We start from the raw sequence: 27148 nt of genomic DNA, 5'->3' as shown, positions 1-27148 counted from the left end.
CTTGAGAAAGGAGATCTTAGATGAAACTTGCACCCGAGCAGTATTAAAATGCATTAATACAGGAAGTAATGATTTTGGTGGACAAGAATGAAAAGGGAAATAGCCAAGTATGTATCTGAATATGATACGTGTCAAAAGGTAAAAGCTATATATCAGAAATCGGTCGACTTATTGCAACCCTTAACCATTTCTGAATGGAAGTAGGAAGATATTTCCCTGGATTTTACGGTAGGATTTCCTACTACCTCAAGGGGGTATGATTTCATATGAGTTATCCTAGCTTGACTCACTAAGTCGGCTCATTTCATTCCTGTCAAGACCGCTTATCATATGTCAGCTTATGTGGAGTTTTATATGTCTCGGGTAGTATCGTTACATGGAATACCCAAGACAATTGTCTTTAATTGAGGTTCTCGACTTGTCCCAGGATTCTGGGAATAGATATGTGAGGCAATAGGAACTACCCTTATTAAGAGCAAAGGATGCTTGGTTAGACAGAAAAAGATATGCTTCAAGCCTGTATCCTTATCTTCTCGAAGAAATGGGATGAATGTTTTGCCTCTAAAAGAATGTTTGCTTTTTAATTTAGTCGGAATCAAGAGAAAGAGCACATTTGGAATCAGATCTAGTCAATTAAAGTTGAGGAAAAAGTTCAGAAAAATTATTCGGATACAAGAAGAGGATCTTTGGAATTTTATTTTGAGACTTTGTACATTTCGAAGTATCCCCGATGAAAGGAGTACACCGATTTGGAGTCAAAGGAAAATTTGTTCCGAAATATATTGGTCCATAAGAAAATTCTGGATCGGAAGACCAACAATACTCGAACTAAGAGTATCAGGTTGTATAAGGTACAAATGAAAGAATCATGCTCCAGATGAAGCTACTTGGAGACAGACTGAAAACCTAGAGTCTAATATCCAGAATTAATTGGGACCGTCAGGAACAGATGAATAAAGAACCACCACCCGCACTATCCTTGTACAGAAAAAGAAGAAATAGTTAACCTGAGGCAGTTTCCTTTCCATTCTCAAAAACCGAGGATTTAACCCCGGGAATCTCGGGACGAGATTCTGTTAAGGGGGAGGGGCTGTAACACCCGCCATTCTAAGTCATCAAAATGACTTTGAGGAATTGGAAGCAATTCGAGAAGAAAGGAAAAAGAATTTGACCGAAAATCAAATTCGGGTCAAAATTGGCCGAAATTTGAATTTTGAATTTGAAATTCAGAAAAATTCGGCGAAAATATGGAATAGCAGTATAAAGATGATTTGAACTTAAGGGTCAACAATTTGGAATAATATTTGATCCTAAAGAAATCAAAGAAGGAAATGAAAAGCTACGTTTACTATTCACCGTCCGAAAACAAGAAATCAGAAAAACAGCTCAGAGTCCATTTTGGAAATTTAATTCTGATGAATTTCTCAAATAAGTAAATCAGGACAACTATACCATGTTGAAGTATGAACCTTGAACTCCTAAATCTAGGTGTTGTTGATCAGGAATAGTGGAGGGAACCATTTTAAATAGAGGCCTAAAGTTGGCACTTTGTCACAATAGGCGACTTTGCTGGAATTTGGTTAAGTCTGAAAATGACATTGAATACATGACTTTAGAACCAATTTCTGGAGAAATTTCCTTAAAAGTGAGCAGATGTTTTTGGACATTAGTGTAATATGGACTATGGAGAAGGTAAATGAATAGTTGTTGTCCAGAGAAAGTGGAAGGTTTGAATTCAAATTGGAGCCAAAAGTCAGCAATTGAGCGGATTTCGAGCTCCTTGCCGAATTAAGTCTAAGTCTGGAAAACATGACGAGTATCCATGTTTGAAACCGAATTCTGCCCAATTTCTCAAGTAAGTGAGCAAAGGCAACTAGACAGCGGTGAAGTATGATCCTTGGACATGTTTAATAAGGTGCTGTTGCTCAGAGATATCAAAAGAATCAAAATTAAATCAAAGCTCAAAGTCAGCACTCTAGCTATTTCGGCCAACTCTCGAGCTGCGTAAATTCTAAGTCTGAAACAGTGTTAACTAGCAATGTTTGGAGCAATTTTCAGGAAAATCCAGTGCAAAGGCTATATGGTTTCTGGTGCAAAATGGAATCCTTATTAGTTGTAGAACACAAATAGGGAGTGGTTGGCCTATATGGAACAGTTGGGCTACGGAAATTGGTGCCAAAGAAGGGTAAATGACCACATTTTGTGAACTGTCGAAACTGAATTGTCTGAATTCAGTTACAGGAGGTTCACGCCGAAATTGGAGCTCCAAAAACTCGGTGTTAGGGTGCTCATCTTGGGTAAAGGCCAATCTATCAATTGTAGTGCTCGGACCACTCTACAAGTTTGCTTAAAGAAGTTTTGCGAGTTGGGATCAAAAGGTTCGAGTAAAAGAGGTCTGAATATTTTGGCTGGGAGGAGCTAAAGGGAAGCAGACAGCAGGAACAGAGCAGCGCGGCAGTGCCGTGCCGCTGCCGGCTCTCGCGCATGTCGGCCAGCGCGACAGCCACCACTGCGCCACGTCGCCTACTACGAGCCAAGCTGAACGTGGCACGGTAAAAGACCACGATGTTGTTCCCGCGCTTATCCTTTTCACCGGCCGTGTTACATCGACAGAAGCAAAACTCGATCATGCAGTACCGCCGCTGGCCGATTCACTCACGACATCGCTCCCCTGCGCGATTCCACCGCCCAAGGGTCCGCCCAGCGTCTCGCCGACACCCCACACCCCACCTTATCTCAGCTCCCTGCCGTCAAGCTTCGGCATGCCGTGGTTTCAACCCGCCGGCCGCCGTCACCTAATCCACAAGGTAAACTCCTGAACCGGCTGTTCCTTCTCAATTAGCGGGCTTAGGGGCATCCTGCTAGGGTGTGGGAGTTGTTGGGGGAGTCGAGGGAACTGGTTGCGCTGTCTCCATGCGCCGCCATGGCCGGCGGTTGGTCAAGCCGCCGCCGCCCGTGGAGGGGCTGGCTCGGGCCGCCTCCCGGCGAGCGGGCGGTGGGCGCAGGTGCGCCTGGCCTGGGGCGCCGCCGCCCCGGTCGGCTCGGCCGCCGGCGAGCCGCCGTTGGCCGGAGCCCGCCCCGTTTTCCTCCCACCGGCATGCGCCCGGCCTTGGCCAGGGGAAGAAGAAGCCCCTGACCAAGGGGGCCGCCCGTCAGCCGCACAGGAGGGAAGGAGGAGTATAAGGGCCGGCCGCCCGTTTTGGACCAGAGAAAAAAAGAACGGCAGCCCAACCGGCCCGTGCAACAAAAAAAAGGAGAAGAGGAGGGCCAGCGCCGTCTTGGGCCGGAAGGCCAAGTCCCGGTGGGGAGGGCCCAGGTGGAGCGGGAGAGAAGGAGAAGGCCAGGCAGCCATTTTGGGCCGAAAGAGAGGCGCCGGCCCAGCTGGCCGCGCGGCATAAAAGGAGAAGGAGGCAGGCGCAAGAAGGATAAGGGGGCCGGTCAACCGTCTTGGGCCAAAGAAAGGAATCGGCCTAGCTGGCCCGCGAGCGGTAAAAGAAAAAGAAAGAGAGCCGATGGGCCGTTTTGTCACTTGGGAAAGAAATGAACCGTGCGGCCCAGGTAGAATTAAAGAAGAAAGAAAAAGGTGGGCCGGCCGGAATTGAGAAAGAGAAGAGAAAAGGGAACCGGCCCAAAAAGGGAGCTGCCGTTTAGAGACCCACGCACCACGGGTTAAAGATTGACGGGCCACCTTTTGGCCCAAGAGAAGGTTTCGGCTGTGGGCCCCACGCGTTAGTAAAGAAAAGAAGAAGAAGAATAGGAGACCGGATGGGCCCTAGGTGAAAATGATGGTGGGTAGAAGAAGGTTAGGTGAGAGAAGTTTGGGCCGGGGGTTTTTATTAAACCTTAGGTTTTCTTTTATTAGATAAATAGATTAAATGCTGTTTTCACCATTTAATTCACAAGAAATTTTAGAAGTGCCCAAAATTAGTGAAACCAATTTTATTAGGATTGTTTTATTTTCCTTTATGCATTAAAATTCTTAAACCCTAGGAAAAATAATAAAAATTTAGGTATTTATTTAATGCCTTTTTGTGTAAGGTATTTAAATAAATGCTTAAACTTTATTAAATGTATAAAACTTGAAAATGCTTTATTATCCACAAATTATTATTAATTCATAGGAATTAGGTTTTGAGATTAGAAAATTATTATAATACTTTTAAAAATAAATAAAAAGGTCTAAGGTAGGTTTAGTAAAGGAAATAAAAATGGTGGGCTAATCTTTAGGGTTTTTGTGTGTTGGCTTGCAACTTTATCATGATAAATTGTATAGTCCTTGTTGGCTTGCAACTTTATCATGAAGGAAAGTTGTATAGTCTTGTATTCAAAAGTTTGCATCTCTAACTCTTGCATATACTGAATCGTAGACGTCACAACTCCTGGAGTGGGAATTCATGGAATTCAGCTGGAGATGGACAGCGTTCGCGGAGTGTGGAGTGCCTCTTTTAATAAAGAAGTTTTCCAAAGAACTAACCTTTGTTGATCCCAGGCAAGCCCCGGTGCATTTATACCTATCTATTTTGGAGTCGTTATTTCATGTGACTAGTTATAGGTTATTTGTTTATTGCATGCACTAAGTCTAGGAGTTGGATGAAACCTATTCTTGTGTATGATCATGCCTTGATTTAAGGACATCTTTGCCACTTGTTCAAATCCTAGAAACTACCCAAGTCTAGAATTGCTTACTTGCTTACATGATTGGTTTACCAACCTTAAGGAAAACTCTTAAGTCATACATGCTGCTTATGAAGGATAGTTCGGAGTATAGAACCAGACAGAAGCTAGAGATGTAGTTCTGTCTGCTAATTAATCTGATTGAGGACCGATCCGTGTCTTAACTGCTGATCAAGTGATAACATCTGATCACTTACTGGGTATGGGACCAGTAAAGCCCAGTAGATTGGTAAATTCTATGATCAGGAATGCTTCGTACCCGCATTTGACGTGCTGGAGATTGGCAGGGGTGTAGCCTGAAACTCACATGGAGATCAGGCCAGACGTGGGGTCCCATGTGGGGGTGCATCCCTGGGTCCGGGTAGTTGTATTCCTAATCATTGACTTTACTAATCGAGAGGTTGTTAGTACGACCCGTACAGTCGTATAATGCTGGTGATCGGGGTGCTCTCGTGCAGGATGTAAATTGATCCGGATCGCCGCAATTCTCGGTTATGAATGCACTTGATCACTGTTGAGCATCGTAGTATAACACATGTGATATAAAATCTTCTGTTCCCAAGTACTGTATGAATTAACAGTTATGATTGTTTTACTTCTGTTATCATCTAGAATGGTTAGGTAACAACTTAACTAAACTAAAAGACAAAACTAAGGCCTCACTCGTAGTAAGCTTTTTGGCAAAAATCGTGTCAACCAAGCACACCCAAAAGCTGACATGCATTCCAATGAAAAACTATTATATTGGTTAGTCGGGTAAGACTTGCTGAGTACCCTGTACTCAGGGTTTTCCCCTTGTGGTTATCTTTCAGAAGCTACCCAGGAAGCTACCGAGGAGGAGACCCCGAAGACCTAGAGTATTGACCTGAGTCTCTCAATACTCTAGAAAACCGTTTATCGACGCATCTTCTCCTAAACTGTTTATGTTTAATCTTAGAGCTTGTCTAACTCTGCATCACTAAGTTTGTCTCAACTTAAGTCTTGTAATAACTCGTACCTCTTAATTATGTATGTAAAAATGTAATATTTGTTGATATTATCCCATCGCGGATATTATCCTGATATATGGCTATGAGACACGTCGTGGATCCTTCGAGGAGTCCTAGGGACACTCGACGGACTACCGGACTTATGCTGTTTTAGGTGCGTTTCGAATAATTGCTGTTCCGACAGCAATTAGGCGCACTTAAACCAGCTTAAGTTGGGCGGTTCCGCCACAGAATACCCTGATGTATTTCTGGAAGACTTGCCGGGTATGCCACCTGATAGAGAAGTGGAGTTTTCCATAGAGTTGATCCCTGGCACAGCCCCTATATCTAAGAGACCCTATCGGATGCCACCCGCTGAGTTAGCCGAGTTGAAGACCCAGTTGCATGATCTGTTGGAAAAAGGCTTCATCTGACCCAGTACATCATCTTGGGGTTGCCCTGCCCTATTTGTGAAGAAGAAGGATGGCAGTCTACGTATGTGTGTGGATTACCGACCCCTCAATGCTGTGACAGTCAAGAACAAGTACCCACTGCCACGCATCGATGTCTTGTTTGATTAGTTAGCCGGAGCAAAAGTGTTCTCCAAGATCGATCTTCGTTCTGGTTATCACCAAATCAAGATTCGACCCTACGACATACCCAAGACAGCTTTCTCTTCCAGATATGGACTGTACGAGTACCTAGTCATGTCCTTTGGACTCACCAATGCACCCGCCTATTTCATGTACCTCATGAAATCGGTGTTCATGCCCGAGCTGGACAAGTTTGTAGTGGTGTTCATTGATGATATCCTAGTGTACTCGAAGAGCAAAGAAGAACATGCCGATCATCTTCGTGTACTTCTCCAACGGCTAAGAGATCACCATCTTTATGCCAAGTTCTCCAAGTGTGAGTTATGGTTAGATAGTGTTAAGTTTTTGGGACATACTATCTCCAAGGATGGTATCGCCGTGGATCCCAGTAAGGTGCAGGAAGTCATGGAATGGAAGCCTCCTGCCTCAGTGCACCAGATCAGAAGTTTCCTTGGACTGGCAGGTTACTATCGGCGTTTCATACCGGATTTCTCCAAGATAGCTAAGCCAATGACCGAGTTGTTGAAGAAGGAGGTCAAATTTGTGTGGGACACCAAGTGTGAAGAGGCCTTCAAGACCCTGAAGCACTTGCTGACCACAGCCCCAGTTTTGGCTCAGCCCGACCCCTCTAGGCCGTATGACGTATACTGTGACGCCTCTGGCACTGGACTCGGATGTGTTCTTATGCAACATGATCGAGTCATTGCCTATGCCTCACGGGCGTTACGACCTCATGAGCTAAGCTACCCAACCCATGAACTTGAGTTGGCAGCAGTGGTACATGCCTTGAAGATATGGAGACACTACCTAATGGGAGATCACTGCAACATCTACACCGACCACAAGAGCCTCAAGTACATCTTCACGCAAGCCGACCTCAACATGCGCCAGAGAAGATGGCTGGAGTTGATAAAGGATTATGAATTGGAAGTGCACTATCATCCCGGCAAAGCCAATGTGGTAGCCGATGCCCTCAGTCGCAAACACCATTGCAACTGCTTGTTGTCAGCAGCCTTTACCAAGACTCTGTGTCACGAGATGGGAAAACTCAGTTTGGAGATTGTCTCTCAAGGAACCCTTGGTCACATCCTCCTTGACTCAGTTTTGAAAGACCAAATTCGGTCAGCACAAGTAAAGGATGAAGAAATAAAATGGATCATCAGTAAGATCTCAGTAAGGAATGAGGGATATAAGCAATTCCGGTAGGACCAAACGGGAGGTGTGCATTATGGAGACCGACTAGTGGTACCAGCCGACCCCGAGCTGAGAAAGCAAATCCTAGATGAAGCTAATCTCTCCAAGTTCTCAATCCATCCTGGCAGCAATAAGATGTACCATGATCTCCGTCAAACCTTTTGGTGGAGTGGAATGAAATCAGAGATAGCTCGGTATGTTTCAGAATGTGACACCTATCAACGTGTCAAAGCCAGTCATTTAAAGGTAGCAGGTACCCTGCAGCCGCTACCTCTTCCCTCTTGGAAATGGGAACACATCAGCATGGATTTCATAGTTGGATTGCCCCTTACATCGCAACGATATGATTCCATCTGGGTTATAGTGGACCGTCTGACCAAGACCGCACACTTCCTTCCTGTTCGTATCACCTACACCGTCAAGCAGTATGCAGAGTTGTACCTCAACCGCATAGTTTCCCTACATGGTGTACCCAAGACCATCTCTGATCGAGGAGTTCAGTTTGTGGCACGCTTTTGGGAGCAACTACAAACATCCATGGGCACCAAGCTCATCCGAAGCTCAATCTATCATCCTCAAACAGATGGTCAAACCGAGAGACTCAATCAGATCCTCGAAGACATGTTAAGAGCTTGTGTTATCCACTATGACAAGAATTGGGACAAGTGTCTGCCCTTAGCAGAATTCTCCTACAATAACAGTTACCAGGCCAGTTTGAAGATGGCACCGTTCGAAGCCCTGTATGGCCGGAGATGCAGGACCCCCTTGAACTGGTCCCAACCCGGAGAAAGACAGGTCTATGGCCCTGACTTAGTGGTAGAAGCCGAAGAGCAAGTAAAGGTAATTCAAGCTAATCTCAAGGCTGCCCAATCTCGACAGAAGAGTTACTCCGACCGGCGGAGAAGACCCCTGCAGTTCGACCTTGGTGATCATGTGTACCTTCGAGTCTCCCCGACCAAAGGAGTGCAACGGTTTGGAGTAAAAGGCAAGTTAGCTCCCCGTTATGTTGGCCCTTATGAGATTGTGGAGATATGTGGAACTGTCGCTTACCGGATCCAACTCCCAGAACAGCTATCGGCCATACACGATGTTTTCCATGTGTCTCAACTGAAGAAATGTGTCCGAGTTCCAGCAGAAATCTTAGAGCAAGAACAGCTTCAAGTAGAGCCCGACCTGACCTACGCCGAGTACCCAGATCGAGTTCTTGACCAGAAGGAAAGACACACCTGACGCCAAGTGGTAAAGATGTACAAGATTCTCTAGAGAAACCACACCGAAGATGAAGCAACATGGGAAACGGACGAATATCTGAACAAGCGTTTCCCAGGTTTTCTATCTCGTCAAGGAGGTAAAAACGTCACCTCGCTTTTTGATGTCCGAATCTCGGGACGAGATTCTTTTTAAGAGGGGTAGGCTGTAACGACCGACCCCTAAACCTTCCCAGTTAGTCTTGATCAGAGCCCTTGATCAAAGTCATCTGTCCTATTTTACCGCGCCGAGTGCTCAGCCTTCCGCCCGATTCCGACCCCCGGAGACCCGACCCCTCTCCGTTTCGCTCCTCTCCCGACCCCGGCGAGCTCAGCCCACCGTCGGATCCTTCTAATCCTCCTCAAACGTCCATTCTATCCACCGGTGGACCCGCGAGATCTTTTCCCCAGATCCTCCGCGACAGGCGCACTCGAGTTGCATGCCCGCTTCAGAGTCTCCCTGCCGCGTGGCTCGTCTTCTCTGACGCCCGCCGCTCAGTTTTGTCTCTGGCAAGCGACCAAGTGGGTTCTCGCGCCCCTTTCCCCAATGGCAGCGGAAGCCCCTCTGCACCCCTTTCTGCAGAGCCTCGCCTCCCGCGCCCATCATCACGCTGCCAGATCCCGGCCCCAGAGCCCGATGTCGCCTGTCTTTTCCGTCCCTTCAGCCACAGTCGCGCCGCCCGGTCGCCGCTACACGACGATTCCTCTATCGCCAACCCCGACCGCGGCCGCGACAGCTCCTTTCCCCGCCCTGTCAGAAGCCGCCCGACAATCTGTTGCTCCGCGCTCGCCCGCGCGCCCGCGGCTGCCTGTCTTCTCACCTGTGCGCCCTCGATTCTAGCGCCGTTAAACCGGTCGCTTCTATCAAATCTTCCGCACGGCGACGCCCGCTTTCCGCCAAATCTCAACCACCGGTCTACCCGCTCCTACGCCACCCTGACGGCAGAACGCAATGATCGCTGGCGTCACCCCCGGAGTTCTGCACCACCGCCCTCTTCGCTCAATCGCCGCCACGGCAGAGCACTCCATTGCCTCTCCCCGGCCTTCGCGCCGCTCCCCTTCTCTCTCTCCCGCGCCGCTTCCTTTTCTCTGTTCCAGCAGCTATAAAAGGAATGCACCAGCCGCCGGAGTTCCCTCTGCCATTGTTGCCTTCAGCCTTCTCTCGCTCTCTGCTCAAGCTCCTAGCGCCGCACACCAAGTTCTTGAGGAGTTCTTCTCTCAGATTTTTCTCTCAGTTTTTCTCCAAGTCACCCAGCAGCTTGCTCCTCTGTGCTGCGTAAAAGCTCTCTTGTGATCTGCAAGAAGCACCGCCGCCGCCGTAGCATTCCCAGTCTTAGCCCTTGTTCAAGCTTTAGTTCCTCCGCCCAAGTCTGCTGCTTCCCGACCCCCAAGCTTTCCTTTCAGGAAGAAGGTGAGTTGCCGACCCCAGTCCGCCTCGCCCGACCCCTCCTATCCGCCCGACCCCGATTCCGTCTCGCCCGACCCTATCTGTTCCGCCGACCCTTATATCCGCCTCGCCCGAGGGCTTGGCTGTGATCTTTTTCTTCAACCCGAGGGTGTATGTGTAAAACTTAAGAACCCTTCAGCGCTTGCGTCTGAGGATCCCTAGTTTTTCCCACATCCTCTAGTTTAAGGATCAGATCATGAGTTCCTTTCCTACCCTTGCCTCTTGAGCATCATCAGCTCTCTTGAACCACCATAACCTCCTGCTCGTTGTCGTGAGTTTCTGGGCTCAGGCGAGCCAGTGTTGCTGTTGAAATAACTGTCTATGCTAACCCTTGCATTGCATTCGTGTAGAGCTGCAACTCGCCGATGGCTTCTACGAGCTTCACCCGGCGCCAGAAGAAGAAGCTGTAGCTGAGTTCCTGCCCGCTGAAGCCGAAGTTGCCTCCGAAGTCGAGCAGTTTTCTCCCTCCTTGCTTGAAGGCAAGCCCCGGTTGCATGAAAGTCCTATGTGTTTTACCAGACTTGCGCATGCCTTCTGTAACATGCTTGTGCATTTACGTATAGGAGATGTGTGAAACCCTAGATGCATAACTTAGTTGTCCCCATGATCTGAGCACTAGCTGTTGGACCGAGTAGTCGCCTTGCTTAACTAGGAGACGGTAAAAGTCGAGTGATCTCCTGTCACTCGCGAGTTGTAGGAGTTGAATGTCTATCTTTCTGTTACAACTATAAGGACGATGGACGGAGCAGGGTTTTGGTAACTCTTTGGTGGATGGATGGTCGCCCCGTCTGTCACCTCCGGGTGCGCGGATGTCGTGAGGCTAGGTTCACCATGCATGGTTAAAGAACTCGAATCGATTCGTCTGCCTCTCACAGTTTGAGATTGCTTGATCGCTATGTCACCCTGAGTAAATGAGGAATCTGATGACGACATGTTTGTTGATATATCTATACCTCTTGTTTGGTTCGATGAATGCTTAGAATAGGTTGCACAACCTAGACTGGTAAAAGAACCTAGAACCGGAGCTAAAACTTGAAAATAGGATTACTTAGTGCTTTTGGCAAACAAACCCCTCAGCCAAAAAGCCCTGCATGTCTAGATGGAGGAGTAGTTTTACTTCCATCGGTTAAGTCTTATTGAGCTTAGTAGCTCAGCCTTGTTGTGGCTCCTGTTTTTCAGGTGAGGTTGCTGCGCCCGACCCCTCTCTTGCTGGCGCCTAGCCGCCCCAGCTTCCGCCAGGCTGGACAGTCGAGTGGGATCCTTCCTCAGACGGCGAGGAGAGGAACCAGTGATGTCCCGGTTGGCCTCACCAGGGATGTCCGACCCCGACGAAGTCTTCCGCTAGTGTTTTTCTCCGTTGTTTCTTTTGAAATCTTGTAAAACTCTGATGTTGGATTTTATGGTCGAACTAAATCGGAAATTTTGTCTAACTCTTTGGACTCGTTGTATTCTCTGGAACCACTCACGTTCGTGTGGGTTGTTAAACTCGATCCTGTTCAAGTGGTTAAATCGGAGGAAATCCGACGGCAGTTCGTGTTAACTCGGCTTAGGCAGGAGTGTCGCATGTTAGGCGGCTTAACCCTGTCTAAATCAAGTTAATCCGAAGTGGATCCGCCACACTTCCCCATCCCATACTAGGTATAAGATTAGTACTTTCCAACACTTGATCACGAACACCATCACTTTCAGACCTTAACTAGATTCAAGTAGACAGACGGGGCGATCCACCGACCACCAAAAAGAGTTCACAAGGTCCTGCCCCACCCATCGTCCTTATAGTTGTAACAAGAAGGAGGACAACCAACTCCTATAACTCGCGAGTGACAGGAAATCACTCGACTTTTACTGATTCCTGTTAAGCACTGCAACTACTCGGACTTATCATACTAGTGTTCACATCAAGAGAAACTGAGTCATGCATCTATGGTTTCAAACAACTCCTATACGTAAATGCATATACATACAAAAGAAGGCATGCGCAAGTTTAGAAAGATTGGGTTATGCTCCAGGGCTTGCCTTTGAGTGGGGTGGAGGAAAATTGGTCTTCTGCGGGTTCTGCTTCGGCTCCTGCGGTCGGCAGCTCGGCTACCGCTCCGTCTTCTGGCACCGAATGCAGCTTGTAGGTACCGTCGGCGAGATTTAGTTCTACACGGAAATGCAGTGCAGGTGTTAAACACTTAGATGATTATTTCAACAACACTTGCAAGCTTAAGCTCAGAAACTTGTAGCAAAACTACAGGAAAGGTGTGGAATCCTAAGCTTCTGTTGATAGAGAACAAGGTAAAAGAGTCGGATCGGGAAAAACTTATGATCTGACCCTCAGACATAAGGAATAACTGTACCGGGGTCCTCAAACTTAATGCAGAGGAGTCCTCAAAAATTTACACAGATACCCTTGGTCAAAAGAAAAAGGTTACAGCCAAGCCCTCGGGCGAGGCGGACAAGGGTCGGCGAAACAGACAGGGTCGGGTGAGACGGAAACAGGGGTCGGGCGAACTGGAAAGGGGTCGGGCGAGACGGAAAAGGGGTCGGGCTAGATGGAAATGGGTCAGCAGCTTACCCTTGGGCCTACTGGTGAAGTATTGGGATCGGGAAGAAGCAAGCTCAGGCAGAAAAGACTAAGGCACTAAGGCTTGGGCGGTGGCGAGGTCCGGCGGTGCTCCGGCGACTGCCGTGCTTCTTGTGGACAACAAGTAAGCTCTAGCATCGTGCGAAGGAAACAAGCGGCTGGTGGGTTGGGAAAAGTGGGTGTTGAGCGGAGAGGGGAAGTTCCTCGAGAGTTTATGCGGCAGCGCTTGAGCACGAAATAGAGGAAGGTGCGGCGAGGCAAAGATGGCGAAGGGAACTCCGGTAGAGGTTCTGGTATTCCCTTTTATAGCTGCGCGGAAGAGAAGGAGTCCGGGCAGTGCGAGGATCAGGTCGAAGAGGATGGAGTGCTCTGCCGTGGCGTCGATTGGGCGACGCCTGCATTGGCCGGCGAAGCGGAGCTTCAGGAACAGGGTCTTTGGTCATTGGGCACTAGAGACAGAGCTTGTGCAGGCGCGGGTTTGCCGGAAGGAAGGATTGGTGAGGGCGAGCGCGGGTCTGGTCGCGTCAAGCGGTGGATTGGGCGTGGCGGGTCGGCTAGCGTGCGGCAGGAAGGAAGGAAGGGGCACTACAGGTGAGGGCGCTGCAGGCGAGGTGACCGGGCGAGCGGCGACGCTAGCAGGCACAGACCAGCGGCTTTGCCAGGGCACGCTACTAGCGAGGCGGGAAAAGGAGTTGTCACTGCTGGAGCCGTGGTTGGCGAGGGCAGTATCGTCGCGGGGCGCGCGCGTGGGCAGCGTGACTGTAGGGGTGACGGAAAAGCCGGAAGGCTTTGGGACGCGGCCAGGGATCCGGATGAGATGATGAGCGCGGGAGGCGAGGCGGTCTGGCGCAGCAGCGGCCAATCCTTGGTCACAGCGGCGATAGGGTGCCTGGCGCGGCCGGTGAGGTTGCGGGCGAGACGAGACGAGGTGGAAAGGGCTGCAGGGCGCGTTCGCGCGCTATTGCGAAGGAGGTGCGCTGATCCATCTTGTCGCTGCCGGCGACTGGGCGAGGCGGTGCTCGTCGGGGAGGTTAAGCCACGCGGCGGCGGGACTCTGAAGCAGGGGCGCACGCTTGCTCTAGTGCGCCTGACCCGAGAGATCTGTGGGATCTATTTCTGGGTCCATCCTCCAGTCTCTGTTTCTCCCAAAGCTCCAAAGTTTGGAGGAACATTGGTTTTTGGGGCTTAGGGAGAACCGGCGGTTTGGCTGGGTTTCAGGGTCGGGGCTGAGAACCGGACTTTAGACGATAAAGTTCAAGAAAAGCTGAGTCAACCGGATTAGGGAACTTGTCTTAAGATTAACTCGGCTGATAAAACCTAAGTCGTTACAATATCTCACTGACTTAAGGACCAAGTAACCAAAAAATAAAATGGAAAAAGGAAGCCGCGCCCCCGCAAGGCGAGGGGCCGGATTTCGGCGGACCATTCACGCAGGTGCCGCACGCCCGCGCTCTGGCCCGGCCCGGCCCGGCGAGGCGAGGCGAGCGAGCGCGCGCGTGTGGAGCTCTCCTTCTCTCCCCACACACATAGCTTGGAGGAGTGGAGACAACTTCCATATTTAAGTTGGTCATCCCTCTCCTCCACTAGCAATGTGGGACTAAAGACCTGCACCACTCCACCTCTTGCCCACATGGGCCTTTGAGATTTATTTGGAATTCTGAAATTACTATGGGCTAGGCCCATTATTTCAACACGAAGTAGTCGAAGTAGTCGTCCTCGACTAGTTACTAGTCGAGATGAGTAGTCGAAGCAGTCATCCTTGACTCATCGGCGAGTCGGCGTTTCCAATTGTTGGTGTTGCCGCGAAACACCCGAAGCCTTCTGGTAGTCCTTCGTGTGCATGTAGCACTCTTCACCGATTGCTTCTGAGAAAACAAATCAATTGTTTCTCACGGGAGGAAACAAGTCGCCAAAGGTAATCATTACTCTGTCTCGCGTGTTGCAACAAGATTCGATGTGTTTTTTTCTCTCTCCACTGATCAGACAACGACGGCATGATTTTATTTTCCCACATCGGACTTGTACGTGGGAAAAATTCTCTGACTCCGCTGGTGAGCGCATGGTTGCTTGCTATCGCCGCCGAGTCTGTACATGTATGCTTGCTTGCTTGTCAATAGCCCGCATGTGCAGACATGACGTTTGTGTAGCAAAAACTGTTGGATTTTCTTCAATTTAAAACTGCAGCAGCGAGAATCCGAGTACTCGGATGGCTGTCGCATCCTTGTCTTGATCCTGAGTCACGGCCGGTCAACAAAATTTCTTCATTGCCTCCGAGACAGCCCAGAGACGGCGATCAATTTGGAATTGCCTCCGTGCAGCACATTGAAGCAGCAATGCTTTTCCCCGATCCGTTTTGAACTCTAACTCACCGAGAACATATGCGCAACAACACACGGGAGGCTGGAAACAACACAAAATTGAATTTGCTCTCGAGCCTATCTTGGACATGCGGAGTCACAGATTTGGACGACGCAAAATAGTAACCCTGCCACGCCGAGTAGATTTAATCTTGTAAATGAGGTCCTTCAAGCTCGCCCGATGATCTCGACGATCACCCCTACCTAGTGTGCCAGATGTCGGTGTTTTAACCCAGCAACCTACCAAGGGAGTACCCAAGGTAGTAGATTTGTTGGTGGGAAATCGCCGGATCTGGAATTCGAAGGTAAAAGCGAGGACACAAGACACGAATTTATACAGGTTTGGGCTGCCAGAATAGCGTAATACCCTACGTCCTGTTTGGGATGTTGTATGGTGTTGAACCTCTTGGTGGTTCTGTACTGACGTGCCGACCTAGGTACCCCTGCCCTCCTTTATATACACCAGGGGATAGGATTACTAGTCGGTTACAAGGAGGAGTCCTAGTAGAATCACATGGTATGAGTCCTAGTAGGATTACGGTGGAATCCTAGTAGGAGTCTGTCTTCTTCCTTTCTCACAGGTAATGGGGATCTATCCCCACATGGGGTACATCTCATAAACTATCCGTTAGGTCCGGTACTACCAGGCCCAATTGCAACCGGTACTAAGGTGTTGGACGAAAGGTTTTTTCCCTAGTAGTGAAGAAGGAAGAAGAAAAGAAGGACAAAGAAGAAGGGAAAGAGGGGAGGAAAAAAGGAGGAGGAAAAATGAGCTCCCTTCTTCGAGTTCTGGATCTGCCACTAAGCGGTACTCAAGCCACCAGTTGGCAGCGCCGGAAGGGTCGAGTAGGCCCGCGGCGGCGACCGACGCTGGCATCACGGCCCCACTGCAACAGAACGAAAATGCTCTCCGCACCACACGCCAGCTTAGTGATGGCGGCTATGAACTAGGACATGTCGGTGCCATTGTCCACGTTGTGTCTGGACCGATACCTGACGACGAAGCCGTCGTAGCTGAAGACGGTAACCTGGAGGAGGAGGATGAGCTCTCGTGCGGTGATGTTGATGGGAGGAGCTCATCCTTGGGAACCGTGAGCAGGTGCTCCAGGTGATCCACTTCCTCGAGGTTGTATGATGCTATATGTATGGCCTTAGCCTCGCTGAGCCAGACGCTGCCATTGTTGCAATCAACAGTGTCGGGGTCGGAGAATGCTAAGCGCCCTGCTAGAGGGTGGTAATGGACACTGAAGGGGTGTTTGGATACTAAGTGCTAAAGTTTAGCAGTGTCACATCGGATGTTCGGATGCTAATTAAGAGGACTAAACATAAGCTAATTATAAAACTAATTGCAGAACTCTGTGCTAATTTGCGAGGTGAATCTATTAAGCCTAATTAATCCATCATTAGTAAATGGTTACTGTAGCACCACATCGTCAAATCATGGACTAATTAGGCTTAATAGATTTGTCTCGTGAATTACACTCCATCTGTGCAATTAGTTTTGTAATTAGCCTATGTTTAATATTTCTAATTAGCATCCAAACATCCGATATGACGGGTGTTAAACTTTAACACCCTGGAGCCAAACAAGCCCTAAGAGAAGGTTGGGACCACTTCGACCCGGTGGTTGTGGCAATAAAGACGGTGAGCTGGTGAGATGGTGGGGTGTCAGCAGCAGGCATCATCGAAGGGTAGGAGCGATAGTTGCTGCAAGATCTTAGAGGACGGTCTCCAACAATTTTGCTATACTGGATTTCTATCCTAAAAACTATCAAAAGTCTAAAAAACTGCTACAATAAATTTACTATATTTATTGCTATCCCTAATATTTTTAAGGTTATTACCCAAATTTCTCTCCCATCGTCCTGCCCCTAGGCCCATCGCCTCTGGTCGCCATCCGACCAACAACGCATCATTGAATCCCAACTTTGGGAGGGGGAGGGGGGCTTTCATCCGCAACCCTCCCACCATCGATGCTCTCCTCGTCTGGCAACCCGTGGGCAAGCTCGAGCCTCGAGTTGGCGATGCCGGTGATAGTGGTCGAGCACCGAGAGCGGGAGTCCGACGGGACCCCTTTTTGAGATCAATCTCTTGGAGTTGCTTTTAATGGGATATCCCAACTCCCTTTCATTGTTATTGGGAGAATTATTTTTGTACCCTTCCAATAATCTAATCCAATCTAACTACCATATTGGTAGAGTCGCAAACTCCTTCTTTATTTGGGAAGAGTTAGGGTGAATTATTAGTTTATCCCAATAATTATTGGGAAAAATGGAAATGTAAAGCAAGTCTGCTGAGTACTATTTTTTTTCACCAACTCTCTCAATATAGTGGTTGAATTAGGGAATGGGATCTATTGGAAATGCTCTAACAATTTTTTTTATGAAAAAAATGATGTCTCAGTCACCGATAATTTCACAAACACAAAACTGTCAATTGAAAAGCATATTAAATTCAAATGCTATTACCAAAGATTAAAAAAATTTGGCACCGTGAAACTTAGGGGTGTTTGGTTCCGGGGACTAAAGTTTAGTCCCTGTCATATCGAATATTTAGATACTAATTAGAATTATTAAATATATGTTAATTACAAAATTAATTGCATAAATGAAGGTTAATTCGCGAGATGAATCTACTAAGCCTAATTAATCCATGATTTGCTACAGTAAAATATGTGCTAATCATTAATTAATTAGGTTTAATAGATTTGTCTAACGAATTAGCCTTCATTTATGCAATTAATTTTATAATTAATTTATATTTAATACTACTAATTAATATCTAAATATTTGATGTGACCAGAATTGAACTTTAATCCTTATCCTAGCTGGCTGGACCGAACGCAGCGGGCCCAACCCGATGTCATCGGAGTCCAGCTCAGTTGTCCAACGGGCGTCCAAGGTCGAACCAAGTCCCTTTTCAAAAAAAAAAAGGTCCAACCAAATCCTCCAGGCTCCAGCATCTGACCCATCCCATTCCCCATTCCACACCCACTAAACCCTAGCGGCGAGCCATGTCCCGCAAGCGCCGCGCGCCGCCGCCGCCGCCGCCGCCGCAGGAGTCGTCCTCCGAGGAATCCGGCTCCGTGGAGGAGGAGGAGGAGGAGCCTCCGAGCCACCCCGCTCGACGGATGCCTCCTCCCGCCGCTGCGGCCGACGGAGCCGACTCGTCGGAGGGCTCCGGCTCCGATTCCGACTCCGACACCGACGCGCAGGCCTTCCAGATGCGCCAGCTGCACCGCTTCCCCACCAAGCTACCGCCGCACCCGGTTCCCCAGCCCGCATCCCACGCCGCCGCCGCCGCCGACGACGACGACGAGGGCGAGTCGTCGGAGTCGGAGTCGGAACCTGAGAACCCTGAGCCGGTGGTTCAGAAGAAGGCGGCCGCGGCCGGGAAGTCCAAGGCGGAGCAGGAGAGGAAGAGGCCCGCGGCGGATCCTGCTCCGTCCGGCAAGGCGAAGAAGGCCAAGGCTGGGGCTGAGAAGGCTGCGGCCCCTGCTGAGGCTACCCCGCCCGGCAAGGCGAAGAAGGGCAAGGCCGAGTCGGAGAAGGCGGCGCCTGAGGCCCCTCCAGCTGGCAAGGCGAAGAAGGGCAAGGCTGAGCAGGAGAAGGTGGTGCCTGAGGCCACTCCAGCCAGCAAGGTGAAGAAGGTCAAGGCTGAGGAGGAGAAGGCAGCGTCTGAGGACACCCCTTCTGTCAAGGGGAAGAAGGGCGGGGGCAAACTGGAGAAGCCAGGGGTGCTCGATTCCTCGCCGTCCAGCAGCAAGCCTGAGAAGCTTCCGCGTGCTCAGCGTCTATGGACGAAGAATGATGAGATGAAGGTCTTGGAGGCCCTCGCGGGGCATGTGAAGAGTGACGGCACTCTACCAAAGACTGATTTCCTCCTTGCTACTGTTGGTGACCGCCTCGATAGGAAGAACTGCACCTACTCAGATATCTATGAGAAGGTACGACAGCTCAAGGGGCGGTATGAGAAAGCAGTGAGCACAGGCATTGTGCCAAGTAAAGAAGATGAGCTCCAGATTTATAAACTCTCGGAAGCAGTCTGGGGTGAGAAGGCGAAGGAGGCTCTTGCTGCAGCTAGATCTCAAAATGATGGCGCTGTGACAAAGAGTAAGAAGGGGCAGTCTAACAAACAGAAAGTGGATGGAAATTCAAAGGGTGGCACACCAAAAGAGGCTGCCGCCAGTACTGCCAGTCAAAATGGTGATTCTCAGAAAGGAAGTAAGAAGGGGCAGGCCATCAAAGAGAAAACAGACAGAGACGTAAAGAGCAGGTTGTCAAAGGAGGCAACCGCTACTGGTACCCCAAGTAAGAGTAAGAAGTGGGACAATCAAAATGAGGAGTTGGACAAAGATGCAAAGAGCGGTGATTTGGGAAAGAGCAAGAGGGAGAAAACTGACAAAGGGAAGAAGGACATAGATAGGGATAGTCTCAAGTCAAAGGAAGCCGCAGCTGCAAATCAGAATGGTGGCACTCTGACTAAGAACAAGGAAGGGGAAACTCATGATGATGAAGTAGAAAGAGATGCTAATGTGGAAGTTACACGTAGGGGTTTTGATGAATTGCAGGGGTTGTATTCCAACCTTGCTGCTTATGTGGAGGAGATTGAGGCCCAGAATCCATGTGGGGAGACTCTGAAGAGAGCATTTGAGTTCATTGGTGATGAGAAGGCACAATCTTTGGAATACAAGGTCAAGAGGCAAAGAGTCTCTGAGGCAAAGGCACAGCTCCGTCGAGCGGACGTAAAGAAGGATGTTCTCAATACGTTGATGAGTTTGGTGGATTAAACTTATATGGTTTTATCAAGTGCTTTTTGTGGTATGCCATTCTTCTTAATTGATTTATTATTATGTTTCCTCTTATTTTTTGAAGAATTGTTATAACTCAATCGCAAGTCCAAAAGTTGAATTTCAATTATGCACAGTTTCTGAAATGTCCTAATCCTCTGTACTGAATAAATATTACAGCAATTAAAATTTTGATCCAAGTTCAGAACATCTGTATAAAATTGTATATCAACACTAGGAACTGCAGATTGTGTGGGCTTTTGATTGAGCATGTATCAAGCTGCACTTAGCTAGGGACACTGGGACAGTCATTTTTATCGCAGATGATACAAGTGGCGCAAGATTGATGTAGCATATCATGAAACAATCGCCACAAAATTGATATATCATCACATGAATTCTGCTCTTACTAAATATCTAATCTAGTGCATATTTTTTGCTAGATTATAACTATGCGAATTCAAGTCGTAGGAAGTTCTACTATGTTCAATTACCCACGAATAATCAGTTTAGAGTAATTCTTTATTTACAATAACTATTTTTTTTCCTGCTCCCCTGGAAAGGCTGCAACAATAGATGAAAATTGTAAACAGTGATTCTGGTAACTTAGATTTTCATTTAGTTACACCAACATTACTGGCATAAACATTTGAGCATACGTATCACCTTGAAAGTTGCTTGTATGACAATGGTTGGTTCAAAGAGTTTACTATCTCTCATATCAATTTTTGATGGTTGTTCCAGTAAGGTAGCTGAGACATTTATCATGTAGTTTTCTTTGGAGGGTTGTTCCAATAGACATGTATCATTTAGTTTTCTTAGAAGTTGGTCATTGGTTCTAACAAGATAGTTTTCTTTGGATTGTTGTTCCAATAGACATGTATCATTTAGTTTTCTTAGAAGTTGGTCATTGGTTCTAACAAGATAGTTGGTCTTGTTGAAAAGACCTGATTTCCCAAAGGCACGTCACTTGATAGTTTGGTATGAGCACAGAGGTTGAAGGATGAAAAGTCTAAGTCAGAGTAATTTTAACTCAAATGGATACATGAACCAAATTTTGATGTTCAGCATAGAGATATGTTCTGAGCCTCTTAAACTAACATGAGTTACAAACTTAATATGTACTTTTGATATCTGTGTAACTGAGCCTTGTTATGTTGAAGATGATATACAGCTGAAGCTATGCCAGTTTGGGACCAACTTTAGGTCTACTCCAATTCAATATTAGGGCTGAATGTTACTCAACCATGCTTGCTACCATGAACTCACATAGAGCTATTTTAGAGGTGTCAACAAATCTGACCATGCACACTTGGATTATTTGTGTGCAACAGTCCATATCTGTTTCTGTAGTGAAATTGTATTTTCATCTACATTGCATTATTATATTAATTAAATTTATGATGTTCAATTGTTGATGCACTTACATGAACCTGTTCATTGTCACAATCAGGTGGCTGGATAGAAGATTCAGGTGGAAAGAGGTGATTTAGTATTAGTTTAAAGGGTGGGATTCAAGGTGTTTAACAGGTGGCTATATTTCTGTAGTTGTCAGCTATTATCACATTAGTGAGTGCCAGTGATGAGATGATTGTATTTCTTCCAAGCTGTTGCTTAAGCTGTTGGTTCTGCTAATCTTTAAGACATTCCGTTGTAGCATTTGGCTTTGGCAGGTATATACTTAATGGGATGGTAAATTTTTGTCAATGCTTTATAATGAGGATTCCTAGTAGCAGCTGGATTCCTAGTAGTGACTCTGTTTTGTCAGTCCCACTTGTATGGTTTAACATTTTCATTGCAAGCTGAAGTCTCAACCTTCAAATTTTCTAGACCAGCTTGCTTGAATAGATCGGTGAGCATTGATCTGTCCTTGGGTAGGCATGTGAATCAGGTTGATATTCTGTTTGTGTAGCCGTACCCTGAACTCTGAAGCCTGAGCATATTCGCAGGCATAAGCTGACATATTTCTGGTCTGTCATCTACGCACCCCACTTTACATTATTGTCGTCCCATTACCAATATGTATGGTCTATTATTCTGTGTGGTCGGTTCATTTGGTTCTGGGAATCCTAATTCATAGCAATATGCAATGCAAGTTCGTTGATGTTGTGAGCTGAATGCCTGAATCCTTCACACCTTGTTCAGATGCCACTGAAAAAGGATCAAATATCAGGACCTTGTAAAGCTGAAGTCGACAGGTATGAAGACATGTCTGAACAACTGAATTACTAACGCGTAAATGAAAATGCACACCCTACAGATGTGGGTGATGAGGTTTGCGGATACTCTTAAAGAAATATGGGAACCTTTACAAGAGTTCGAGTGCATGTGAAATACGAGAAGAAATTTTGCCTAATGTTTTTTATCACTTCTTTCAATCTGGCAGAAGTTGACATCGCAAGTCGCTTTTGGTAGGAAATATAGCGATGGTAATTGTTATAATTTGAGTTTTCGTGAGTTTTTTCGCGAGTCTGTAACACTCAAATAATGATCATTCACCTGTAACAGCAATGTTTCTACCAGTACCTACTGACTACGTGTTTCTGCACATCTTCCATTCTCTCTTGCAGTAGGTTGCCCAAAATCCGTCACCTTTATCCTTTCCAAAAAAAAAAAAAGCCGTGACCTTTATTCATGCACACAGCCTGCTCGACAGAATGTCTCAACGATGAACGATGTGGCACGACGCAGGAGCTGGTAACTTGCTGCTTCGCTTCTCCAGGAAAGGATCTGATTACTCGTCCGGTTGATTTTGGATCAGATGATCGAAGCTGGGTCATCAACTCCGTGCCATTCACCACTCCCGCTTTCATCAACTGGGTGCAGATGACCAAGATGGCAAGATCTGATGGTGATGCAGATTCTGAAGCTTTGTTTGGGACATGTGGAACGTTAGCAAGTTGGCATCAACGTCCAGGAAGCTTGCCACAGCCCACGGCTGCCTACTATGCCTGTGTCGCATCAAGATCCGAGAGGTGCAAGGAAACCTTGAAGCTACAAAAAAAGCTTGTCCTGTTTGGCAGCTGATGTCTTTTGCTGTGTTGGCAAATTTAGTTTGGGTTCCGTACCTAGTGTTAACTTTCTGGCCGGAGGTTGAGCTAGCTGTTGTGTGGCAGATAAAGAACATTGTTGCAGCTGTGCCTGTTAGTTCATGCTTTGTGTGAAAACAAAATAACCATGGCCCCATTTGAATCCTGTTCTTTCCGTAGCCTTCTTTCTTCAAAAGTTCAGAGCAAAAGGTCCATATGTGGAGCTAGGCAAGATAAACTTGTGAAGTCCAGGTATGACTAGAGAAATATCGAGCTTCCTGCTGCTTAGGCATACCATGCTGGTACTGAAACAAGATAACTATAAAATATGTCGCAACAGAAAAGCTGAGCATGCGATCGTGGAAATATTCTGGTTTCTGAAATGGCTCCATCGTTTCAATACTGCAACCAGGCATTAAAAAAGTTTGAGCAGAGAAAATATTCTTGTTTGGTGTCAGAACGGATCATCACTTGGATTCATGCTCATGCCTCAATGTTTTACTGAAGACATAAGGACGAACTGAACTGTTCAAACAATATGAAGCATCCATGAGCATCAACATTATTCATTACATCAAAACAAAGGCAATGCCTCCTATAGCGTTATTGCCAACAAAACTGCATCCCATCTGCCTGATCTCCACTGTCTCATGTTACCATGTCCACAGGAAGAGCAGAACTGAAAACTCTGTCCTTCGCCTTCAACGCCTAAAGAAGTTTACCCAGCAACAACAACATTCAGAAATAGATGAAAATAACAACAAAACCACACGCATGAAAATTTGAACAAACTTAAGCTTACTTCCTTGTTCCAGTTGGTGAACAATGTGATTGAGAGCAGCTGGAGCATCTGCACCACCAGCCCGCACATGATCCCGAACCAGAGGCCCTGTCCAGAGTTCAAATTAAACCAGCATTCAGAACCTATCAAATTCAAAAAAAGGTGCAAAACAAAGGAAAAACAATTTAATCCCAAAATGAAATACTGAAGAGGACATAACACGTACCATTCCTCCTAGATGCCATACAAATGCAAACACGAATGCCGAAGGGATGCCGGCGAGGTAGTATGCTGCGAGGTTGATGAAGGCGCCGGCCTTTTGGCGGCCGCAGCCTCTAACAACACCTGCAAATCAATGCAAGCACGAATGCCCAAACATCATATAATGTAACATCATCAACTAACTGAGATTCAGAGAATGTGTATCAAGTTAAAGTGTGTTTCACTGCTTGGAGAGTGCAGCGTGTACAAGTTCACCTGAGAGCACACACTGCAGGCCATCGAAGACGATGGACATCGCGAGGATGGGCATCATTCTGGCGGTGTACCGGGCCACCTCCTCCTCGTTGCTGTAAGCGTAACCCCACAGGTTGCGCACCAGCACCATCACGAGCCCTTCGGACATGCCCACCGCCAGCGCCAGGAGCACCACCACCCGGGTTGCCAGCCGGGCCGCTTCTGGCCGCCCTGCGCCAAGCTCGTTTGAGACACGTGTGCTGCATGCAGCAACCAAAGTCAATGTGTTCCTGATGATGCAGCTGAGAAAGATCTATGTGTTCCAGGGTGACTGATTGGGGTTTACTGACCTTATGGCGCTACCAAGTCCCAGGGGCACCATGAACGCGAAGCCATTAGTGTTCAAGCTACAAAACAAGCAGAATCAGCAATGAGCAAAGGATCGGCGAGAAATTTCAGGAAACTAGCAACGGAAGCACAAGTAGAATTCACCAGATGGACAGCACGGCCGTCTCGAGCTTTGGGTTCGGGAGAAGGCCGGAGAGCAGCACCAGGAGCTCGAAGGACCACCACTCCATGCTGCATCTCCAGCCAGAGCAAGAGCGTGTTTCATCAGCGATACAGCGTTGCCATCAATCGATGTAGCAGTAATGGAGTGGAAGAATAATGGAAGAATCTAATCAATTGTCAACCTCACCAGACCATGACAGCGGACGGCACGGCGAGCTTCAGGAACTCGGTGACGCCGCGGAACGCCTCGGCGGAGAACCCCGTCCAGGTGGCCTTGCACGACGGCGAGAGCCGGACGTACAGCGCCAGGAAGGTCAGGTTGGCGAGGTAGGAGACGCCATTGGCCAGCGCGGCGCCGTTGCGGCCCAGGCCGAGGCCGCGCACCAGCAGCCAGCAGACGGCCGGGTGGCACAGCGCGGTGGCGCCGGAGCTGAGCATCACCGGCACGACGAGGTTCTGCGTCTGCAGGAACCGGACGTGGCACTGCAGCGCACCGTACACGAACAGCGCCGGGATCATCCACCGGATGTAGCTCCCGGCCCCCGCGGCGATCTCCGGGTCCTGGCCGCACCAAGCGAGGATCTCGCCGGTGTAGGCCCAGACCGCCGCCACCGGGACGCTCACCAGAGCGAGCACCAGCATCGCCCGCTGCTTGTACACGCCGATCTGGTGGTACTGCCTAGCTCCGAATGCCTGGCCGCACAGCGTGTCAAGGCTGCATGCCATGCCTGCCTGCCGAGATTGCGCCAGCGGTGATCAGTGAACCGGCCGGAGATGGACACGAACAAGGGGATCAGAGATGTAGGCGGAGATGCTCAGTCACCAGCAAGCTGAAGCCCGTGACGCCGGCGAAGGAGGTGGCGAGGGAGGCGCTGGCCAGCGCGAGCTCACCGAGGTGGCCGACGAACATGACGGAGACCATCTGGACCAGGTTCTGCAAGAGGAGCCCGACAACGAGCGGCACGGCGAGGTACAGCTGCTTCTTGACCTCGCGCACCGCCAGGCTCTCCTCCTCATCTCCTCCGTGCTTCGTCCCCGTCGCTCCGGCGAGGAGCGGCTCCTCCATGCTTGCCTTTCGCTTCACGGCACCGGTGAGAAGACGAGATGGCAGCAATGGAGAAGGAGCAGGACCACGCCACCGAGTCCTCTCGTCACCTAGCTTGTTATATATAGATGGAGCTCACTAGTTTTGGAGTACTATATGTAAGAAGTAAAGTAGAAGCTGATCAATTTGGCCGCCGCTTAGGGCCGAAAGGAAGCCGCTAGGGAAAAGGACAAAGGCTTAGTCAGGGCACGCCGCAATTTTATCTAGCTGTTTAATTGATGTGGGTATAAGCATGGAAACAGAACACCGATCTCATCTTTGTCACACCTGATCAGATCATAAGAGTATGCGAGTCCCATATAATTAAAATATGGTGGAATTCACTGTGCACACGTGTAGTGGAAGTAGTTCTTGCAATTAAACCGAGTACTACCTCCGAGCATAAATATATATGATGTTTAGTAGTTTAAACGTTGTATATTTATGGACAGAGGAAGTATATATGTGTGAGCATTGCGATGGAAATTCTGAAGAAGTGGAATTTATAAACAAAGTGACATGTGATGGTTTTGCAATTTTATCTTTTAGTAAATACATGATGTACTATATAAACTGTAGTTATTGTTATCTGTTTTTAACCGTTGATCCTTTGAAAAAAATAGATTGTAAATCTAACACGTGGTATTGACAAGATTGTAATTCCATTATTCTGTAAAGCTGCAGCTATCAAAGTTGTACATTAGACATTGGATCGACGTCTAATGATGTCTAAGACCGAAGACGCCATATATGTTTTATATTAGGAAAAGCTATACATTACCGGGTGTTTCAGACTCTTCCGTCACTCTATTTTGACGCCGTCCGATCTGCTCATTTGTTAGATTTGCGCCGTGCGATCTGCTGACTGGTCTGCAACATGCATGGTACGGTCTGCAACATGCATGGTACCAGGTACCAGGAGGCCAAACAAATTACTGCCGCCCCCCTCTTGCTTTCAATTTGGTCCCAAGGATCGATAAAGCTGATCCAAAGCTGATCCGGGAATATTGTATGCTGATACCTCTAGTCGCTTTCAGTACACGGAAACAATTTCTAGGGCTTGTTTAGTTCAGGGAAGTTGGCGCCGCCAAAATCACTATACAGTACTAGCACATTATAGCATTTCGTTTGTATTTATAAATTATTGTCTAAATATTGACTAATTAGATTCAAAAGATTCGTCTCGCAAAGTACAACCAAACTGTGCAATAGTTTTTAATTTCGTCAACATTTAGTACTTCATACATGTACCGCAAATTTAATGTGACGGGAATCTTCTTTTTGCATAGTGCCAAAGTTTGGATTCTGACGGAACTAAACAGACCCTACCGTACAAGCAGATAGGCATTTACAGTTTGAATTTCATGTGCTTTAGTGTCTGTAAATTGTTTAAACTTGTCATGTAAATAAGTTGCAATATTTAATTTTGAAATCTAATTTGTATATTTGC

At 47.7% G+C, this 27148-nt stretch overlaps 2 protein-coding genes across 3 annotated transcripts; one reads left to right on the top strand and one right to left on the bottom strand.

Annotated features, from left to right (window-relative positions):
- Positions 1-17995: 17995 nt before the first annotated feature.
- On the top strand, positions 17996-21605 carry LOC101753291 (hepatoma-derived growth factor-related protein 2). Its single transcript, XM_004952219.3, has 2 exons — positions 17996-19869; positions 21292-21605. The coding sequence occupies exon 1, from the start codon at positions 18063-18065 to the stop codon at positions 19836-19838; it is 1776 nt and encodes a 591-aa protein (XP_004952276.1). The 5' UTR covers positions 17996-18062; the 3' UTR covers positions 19839-19869; positions 21292-21605.
- On the bottom strand, positions 21291-25757 carry LOC101752611 (protein DETOXIFICATION 16). 2 transcript variants are annotated; one of them, XM_004952217.2, is made up of 8 exons: positions 25438-25757; positions 24802-25346; positions 24597-24683; positions 24455-24511; positions 24126-24364; positions 23875-23993; positions 23670-23756; positions 21291-23575 (listed from the first exon to the last, which is right to left on the bottom strand). In XM_004952217.2, the coding sequence occupies exons 1-8, from the start codon at positions 25678-25680 to the stop codon at positions 23516-23518; spliced, it is 1437 nt and encodes a 478-aa protein (XP_004952274.1). In that variant the 5' UTR covers positions 25681-25757; the 3' UTR covers positions 21291-23515. The 2 variants fall into 2 exon arrangements, 1 of the variants encoding a protein (XP_004952274.1); XR_002678083.1 differs by lacking the exon at positions 21291-23575 and having other exon boundaries at positions 23730-23756; positions 24126-24335.
- Between the last annotated feature and the right edge of the window lie 1391 nt (positions 25758-27148).

Source organism: Setaria italica, chromosome I (genome assembly GCF_000263155.2).
Source record: "Setaria italica strain Yugu1 chromosome I, Setaria_italica_v2.0, whole genome shotgun sequence".
Taxonomy (NCBI): domain Eukaryota; kingdom Viridiplantae; phylum Streptophyta; class Magnoliopsida; order Poales; family Poaceae; genus Setaria; species Setaria italica.
This window is presented reverse-complemented; position numbering and strand designations above follow the sequence as displayed.